Genomic DNA, 8,434 nt, shown 5'->3' with positions numbered 1-8,434 from the left:
TGCATCATAATTTATTTTACATTATTGAATGCATTTGAATTAAATAAATTATAATTTTAATATTAAATGCATCATCATTTATCTCATTAATCTTATTTTAAAAAATTATTATCACTTCACTTTTAATATTTTTTTATATTTATCCTTTTAATTTTATTTAATTTTGAATGTTTTTATTTTAAATTATTAAAAATATATATTTATTTAAAAAAATATATATTAAAATATAAAAAATAATAAGGAAGTTATAATATTTTATAAATTAAATTAAATTTGATAAGAATTATTAGAACTAATATATCCCTACTTACCAATATTTTTCCCTTTAATTATACTTATATCAATTATACTTACAAAATAGCTTTAACATGTGTATTATTACTTATTTTATCATTTTTTTATAGTTTTTCTAAACATTTTTATGAATTTTGAATAATTTAACTATACTTATGTCAATTATACTTACAAAATAGTTTTAACATGTGTATTATTACTTCTTTTATCATTTTTTTAGTTTTTTCTAAATATTTTCATGAATTTTGAATAATTTTCGTTATCCATAGATATTTTACCGATATTTTTTATATATCCATAGAATCGAAATACCAATATATCCATATTAATTGTTATTTAATAAAGTAAAGTTTAATTATAAAATTATTTAAAATTAATTTTTGGGAATCGGTCATTCCATGAGTCCTAATGATCCCTATCCAAGTAACTTATTGAGCAATTGGGAAATTATGATCCGTGACTATTTCGACTTATTAATGGTAAAGTCTTCATTTTACTCTAATCCTTACCCTAATGTATTCTTTATTTTATTTTCTTCTCCTTTTTTATTTTTTATTTTTTATTTTTGTATTTAACTATACTGCATGCATGTTCTTGGACAAACAAAGTTTATGCACCAAACATATACATTGATTGTAAGAATTTCCCTTTTGAGCTCAATGCCTGCTCACTTTTTCATACGCCCAAAATTCAGTGTAATCTTCACAAATACACGTTCGCTCACAAGTCAAGGTCAAGCAAGGGCTCAGTTCTTCAAAACCAAACCGCGTGAAATATTAAAAAAGTGGATTTACAATGATGAACTTCCATGAATTTTCTTATAAGACCCCACCAACTTCTTCTCAGCCTTACCACCACATCCTCCAAATACCCTCTCTCGGTCTCTTGAGATGGGTATCAAGCTGGTAGCAATCCTTCTTGTTGGGGTCCTCGCTGGAGCCCTCCCGGGCCCGGCGCTGGCTCAAAACTGCGGTTGCAGTGCATCTGTGTGTTGCAGCCAATATGGGTACTGTGGGACGACCAAGGATTACTGTGGCGCTGGCTGCCTGGCGGGCCCCTGCTATTCGTCTTCATCTGGTGGGGGTGTTTCTGTGTCTGATATTGTGACCGAGGATTTCTTCAATGGAATTCTTGATCAAGCAGGTCAGAAATGCCCCGGGAGGAGCTTCTACACGCGCAGCGCCTTCCTTCGTGCCGTCAATTCGTATCCGGGGTTCGGCCAGGGTGGTTCTGCGGATGACTCGAAGCGGGAGATCGCCGCTTTCTTCGCTCATGTCACGAGTTTGACTGACCGTAAGAATTTTCATAAGGCTCGGTTTGGTTACTTTGGTAACTGTTTTTTTATTTTACAATACATTTCACAATCAAAAAATAGTTTTTCCGGGGAAAAAATACGATGTTTTTAAATTTTTAGTTATTTTGACTTGTTTTTACTTAAACTCCTTTCGATTGGCATGATACGAATATGTATATCATATCATATCCATGTATCCTATTGGATATGGATAGATATGTTTTTTTTTGTATTATGGTTATATTTATTTTATAAAATGAATAAAAAAAATTAATTTTTGATATATGGGATATGTATATTCATATTATAGTATGAGATTAACATATCATATGTAGAAGGAAGAAAAAAATGGTGGATAATTTATGAATATTTTCGGTTGTTATAGACTTTTGTTCTGAGAAACATTAATGAAAATATTTTTTATGTGTAGACTTTTGTAGCGTTGAGGCAACAAATAGGAATTCCTCGGAGAATTTTTGTGACACGAGCTCCACAAAGTATGATTGTGCGCCTGGGAAGAGTTATTATGGGCGAGGACCAATTCAAATAACATGGAACTACAACTATGGAGCAGCCGGAGAGAGTATAGGGTTCGATGGTTTGAACAATCCCGAACTCGTGGCTAACGACTCAGTTGTGTCATTTAAAACGGCTTTATGGTTTTGGATGAACTATGTGCACCCTGCAATAGGCCAGGGGTTTGGTGCAACGATCAATGCCCTCAATCCTGAGGCTTGTCATGGAGAAAACAAGATGGCCAAAGCACGTCTTAACTTTTATCAAGAGTATTGCAACCAACTTGGTGTTTCAACCGGTTACTACTATAGCAAAGTTCATATTTTTTAGTTGTGATATCTCGATTTAAAACTTAGGTAATTTCATAATTTAATGTAACGAAATAATACAGTGGGCCATTTGAATACAGTAGAGTTTTAAAATTGGTTTCGGCATTCGTCTAAATTGTCTTTGCCTTTAAAAGTAGTTTAGGCCCTTCAATTCAACTATTGGACTTAGGTATTAAGACTTGAGTGAATTGAAAAATAAATGATGATGATGATAAAAGGCTTTATACATTTTTGAGATATTTAGGTGGTGTTTGTTTTTTGGTTTAATAAAAAAAATTAAATATTTGACTTAATAGAAAATATTAAAATATTTGACTTTTTTTATTTAGTTAAAAGTATCCTATTAATATTAACAAATATAACTAAATTAAAACTATTAATAATAAATTTACTTTAATTATATTAATTGATATAAATAAGTTCCTTTTAATTGAATAAAAAAAGATAAAATATTTAATTTTTTCTATTCAATCAAAAAACAAATACTACATTAGTTTAAACAAATAAGCAACAAAGATATATGTAAACCCCAAAATTTGTTTCATTTTTATTTTACATCAATTTTGTTCATATATTTTAAATCTCGATTACATGTGTTTTTTTTTATCCACTCACCATTTATTTTTTAGTTTTTATTATTTTGTATATTGTTTTATTTTATTATTATTATTATGTTATTTTACTTTTTCTTTTATGTTATTTATTATTATTATTATTATTATTTTATTTTTATTTTTATTTTTTATTTTTTTATTTTTTCTCTTATTTCCTTCATTTCTCTCTCCTCTCTCCTCTCTCCTCTCACTCCCCTACCTACCCTTACCTACCCCCATCACCCCACGTCGAAGTCATACCCCTATTCCCTCTATTTCATTTTTTTATTATTTTTTTTCCCTTTCTTTTTCTTTTTGGCCGGCCCTCCATACCTACCCCCATCACCCCACGTCGAAGTCATACCCCTATTCCCTCTATTTCATTTTTTTATTATTTTTTTCCCCTTTCTTTTTCTTTTTGGCCGGCCCTCCATTCATGGGCTCTTTCTTTTTGAATTTTTTTTAACATCTCCCCCATTCCCAAGGCAAAAATGGTCGGCCCCCCATTCCCCTCTTCCTTGGCTCTTTTTCTGCTACTCGCAGGAGACCCACTGATGGCCGGCTCCCCCATTTTTGGCCTGATTTTTTCTTCTTTGGTTTTTTTGCTCCACACTCCACTAACGACCGAAGCTCCCCAACTCCCCTTCATTTTCTCTCATCTTTCCCTCTTTATTCCCTAACAGCAATCGACCCCCTTCATTTTCTCCTCTTGTTTTTCCCTTTCTTCCTCTCCATTTTTCTTTCTCCTAACAACCCTTCATCCACTGCACCTAAGACACTATCGGCCAAACACCCCCTCATTTCCTTCCCATCTTTTTCCTTTCCTTCTCCATTTTTTTTCCTTATTTTCTTTATTATTATTATTATTATTATTATTTTCAAAAACTCAACCCCTCACCTCCGCCGGGACACCGACCAGTTGCCGCCGGCGAGCCACTACCGGTCGGCGACCCCCTTCCCATCTCATCCGTTTCCTATTACTATTATTATTATTATTATTATTATTATTATTGTTCATTTTGCTCAATTTGATTATAATAATAATTATTGTTTGTAATATTTGAATTGTTGAATTAATATGAAATTTGAGTTAATTTGTTGGTGATAAATTAATATGAAACTTGGACTATTTTTGTTTTTGCATGGGCTCGTTTTGCGAACCTGTTGGTTGAACATAAATTTATGACACGTGGATGACGGAATTTCATTGAACAAAGTGAGACTCGAAAAGCTGCAAATAGAGCATTGAACTTGTTGTAAGCCTACTGGGGTACATATTTGATTTCTCATTTATATTTAGTTTTATTTCTATTGATTTATGTAAATATTTATTTGTGTATATTTATTTGTATGTACAGAATTGAACATCGAACAAACTAGAAATTTTGTTTAAATGAGAGGAAGAATTCAGTAAATGTGTTTTGATGAAACAATGATTTTAAAATATTATTTTTAATAAAAAAAGTTTTTTTTTATTATTTATAAAAATTCAGAACAATGCATTTAGAAAAATCCAAAAGAATTGTTTTTAATAGAATTCAAAAAAATTTTTTAATGACATTGTCCAATGTTTAATAAAAATTGTCCAAAATTTGTTTTTAATAAAATTGCCCCAAAATTTAATTTTTAATAAAATTGTCCAAAAAAAGAAATCTTTTCCCTTAATTAAAATGAGATTAAAAGTATTTTTTAGAAATTAAGGATTTAATTTTTTTTCTTTTTAATTAAAATTTCTTTTGCAAATAAAGTTATGTCATTTTAAATAATTTGTAAAAATGACTCTTTTAAATGAAAATGAATCTAAATACTTTTGTAAATAAAATTGTAAAAATCCATTATTTTCTAGTAAAAGGAAGTAAAAATAATTTTTATACCCAAATTCAAATTTTGTAATAAATTCTTTTGATATTAAGTGTAAATAACTTTTTTTTGAAAATTGAATACAAACGAAGTTGAGAAAATAAATTGATTCTTTTTTGTAAGTAAATAAATTGAAATCATTAATTCAAAATCATTTTTAATAAAATCCTTTGAGATTTCTTTAAAACTTTTTTTAATATCTTTTATTTATTTAATTCAATAAATCATTCTGCATAATTCTCTTATATTTATTTTGTGTATTTTCGTAATTAGATTTCATCATTATTTGTGTATGTTGCTTTTCACTATGACTTGTGCATGCTCATTTGCTTGATTATTAATTTTGGTACCTATGATTAATTAGTTAATTGTCACCATTGCTTCATTTTATTAGTAGAGACCCAACTTTAGGGACTTAGAGAGGTGCTATGGTCTTTACTGTACCTTCCCGATAAGTAACCTGACTCTCGAACCTGATCCAGTTTTTTACAGACCACCTTTTCCAAAATAAGGAGTCACACTTAGGGTTTTTCTTTCTTATTTTGTTTACCCTTTAAAAATAAAACAAAAATAAGTGGCGACTCCAAGTCATTTTTCCTAATCAATAAAATCATTTTTCAAATAAAAATCGAGTTCACCATCGAGTGGGAAACGCATGAGCCGAAATACGGGGTCCACAATATATGATTGAAAACATACTTGAGAATAAGGGTTGCATAGAAATTTGAAATTGGGTAATTGAAGTAATTTGGTTGGAAAAATATTAAGAATATAATAATGTCATCACATAATATTGGAATGTAAAATAAAAGGTTATATTTGGTTATTAGAAAGTACCAATGAAAGAAAAAATATCAAGGAAAATAATTTTATCATGTTTGGTTGTTCTATGAAAAAAAAAAAAAAAGATCAAATATAATCAAAACTAGTAAAAACTTATGCAGTTTTAAATTATTTAATCTTCATATCAATTGGTTAAAATAAGTAAACGAGCTTAAAGTAACAAATAAAAATAATTTATTAACTTAAATTTTTTTCCTTTCACTTTTTTTTCTCTCTATTTTATTTCCTTTGCATTTTTCCTCAAATTTTTTGGCAACCAAATATAGCTTAAATATTATCAAGAATGTCAAATTAAAATTTAGATGAATACCAAGAATGCCAAATTAAAATTTTAGATAAATACCAAGAAGTAATTATTATTATTATTATCATTATTTTACTTTTAGTAGGTTTGGATTATGATTTTAAAAAATATGAATGGTCTTAATAGTGTAATAAGTTATTTTATAATTAACTTCATATATGTTTTTCATCTTTCATTCTTAAAAGAAGTATTAAAACGGTTTAATTCCTTAAAGTAGATCAAAGAATGGGTCAAGTAATATTTTCAAAATTATATTTTGATTTGTTCCTCAATTTATAAAATAAATTAGAAGTGTTATATTATTTATTTGATTGTTACGTGAGCGATTATAATTATTTTGAAACTGTGGTTATTATTTAAGCTAACCATCCGGTGTAAGTCCCATTATTTAAGCACAATATTATTATTACTCGATTACAGTAAAATGTTTATTTATGTATTTGTTTTGGATATAAATAGATTATGCAAATTATGTCATGTCATTTTATTTTAAAATTGAATTGAAAAAAAATTATGTTATTTATCAATGTGTAGTTTTTCAAATAAAAAAAAATGAACTTTGTTATGGAACTAAATAAGCCTAATTTTGATCCTCATTAATAATTATATTAATTCTTGTCATTGAGTTCAAAATTAAATTTATGTTTTTAGGTTAATTTTAATTTTTTAAAAATCTCTAATTATATGTATGATTTTATTTTATTTTTTATTGTAAATTTGATGTGGACATTATTCATAAGATCATGATTTTTTTTTTTTTTTGGGAAATTTGAGAAAGGGCATATGCCCCAGGGCCCTTACTATAGCAGTATTTTTTTTCTTTTTTCTTTTTGGAAATTTGAGGAGGGACCCTTAATATAGGATGTCTTTCATAGCATTCTTATGCTTGTCGTGTTAACCTTAAGCTTAAAACTATGGTTATTAGTCTTGGTCAACAAGGAATAAGTTGTGGACTTTCATGATCCTTGGTAGAGGTAATAATGCAGTGCAACCCTAGTTAATAAAGAAGTTATTAGCCTTTAATATTCTATTGATAAGAAATCTTTCCGACTAAATAAGAGAAATAATTGATGCTAGTCACCTACTATAAGTTTCATTATTTGGGCATGTTATTTTATTAGTGGACGAAAGCAAAATATTTATTTATGTAATTATTTTATATGTAAACAAATTATACAAAGTGCATCCTGTTATTGATGTTAAAATTGAATAGAAAAAAAAATTATGTTATTCACTAATGCCTAGTTTTTCAAAGAAAATGAACTTTGTTATGAAACTAAACAAGCCTAATTATTAGATCATTTCAGTAAAGACAAAAAAATTATTTTTTAAAGGAAGGTTAATGTAGAGGATTCGAGCATTATAGTGAAGTATAATAACCAACGATATTTTCAAAATATAATTAGACTAAATTTTCTTAATTCTTTTAGTTGTTTAATTCCCTTTAAATCATAAATTTCATAACTTTAAAATATTAAAATTTCAACCTTAATTTAAGTACTTAAATGTAACTAGAAAATCAGGTATATGGTTAATTAACTTAAAGCGAATAATTTAGAGGACACTTGACACCCTGGAGTGTATAAAAATTTTAAGGTCCATCTTGTTATTCTTGTATTGTTTAGGAGTATTTGTTATACTCCATGAAGAGAAGGAAAGTAAAGGAGTAAATTCATAAATCATTCAGAAATATATAAACTAAATGCAAGAAAATTCATCATTTCTCCTATTCTTCTTCCTTTTGGTGGTGAGGCTTCAAATATGCATTGAAGGAGAGCAAAGGTTAGGTGTTTCCAAGTTCTATCATATGAATAATCTTGTAGTAAAAAAATCGTTTATATTTCTTTTAAGAATTTAATTTACTTTTCTTTCATAGCTTAATTATTCTTTTTGTCCTTAGCATGATTTGAGGCAGTGGCGAAGCCAGAAAATGACAGGCGAGGGGGGGGGTTCGAGGGGACGGTAACAGAGACATTCCTTTTTTAGCTATTAGAAGGGGCTCAAATCCCCTTGAAGACATTTTTTTCAAAAAAAAAAAAAAAAAAAAAGGTGCATCTGATGAAGTTCTATAATTCTAACCATTTTATTTTATTTTATGAAATATTTGGTTGCTAAGAGAGTGAAGGAAAAGTGCACATTTTTTATAAATAATGTCCCTACACTATAAGGAAAAAGGTCTTTGTTGACAGTTTTTCACCATTAAGATAAGGTATATCTATCAAGATAGGTTACTATTCATATATGTCTTTTATGCTTGTGTTAAGAAAAGTCTAAAGCTAGCTTGACATATACATATGTCAATATTTCTCTATTTCTACTAATGATGAAATCTTATTAGTATGATATCTATCAATGTTTCTTTTACTTCTTTTAATGTTTGAATTTAACATATGACAAGATT

General features: G+C 28.2%; 1 protein-coding gene across 1 annotated transcript; it reads left to right on the top strand.

Moving 5' to 3' along the window:
• The first annotated feature begins 1,184 nt into the window (after positions 1-1,184).
• On the top strand, positions 1,185-2,540 carry LOC117914425 (endochitinase EP3-like). The gene is made up of 2 exons (XM_034829771.1): positions 1,185-1,587; positions 2,019-2,540. Exons 1-2 carry the CDS (start codon positions 1,185-1,187, stop codon positions 2,432-2,434), a joined length of 819 nt encoding a protein of 272 aa, XP_034685662.1. The 3' UTR covers positions 2,435-2,540.
• The last annotated feature ends 5,894 nt before the right edge of the window (positions 2,541-8,434 follow it).

The sequence above is a fragment of the Vitis riparia genome, chromosome 5 (genome assembly GCF_004353265.1).
Source record: "Vitis riparia cultivar Riparia Gloire de Montpellier isolate 1030 chromosome 5, EGFV_Vit.rip_1.0, whole genome shotgun sequence".
NCBI lineage: Eukaryota > Viridiplantae > Streptophyta > Magnoliopsida > Vitales > Vitaceae > Vitis > Vitis riparia.
Note: the sequence above shows the minus strand (reverse complement) of the source record. Positions and strands in the feature narration are given on the sequence as shown.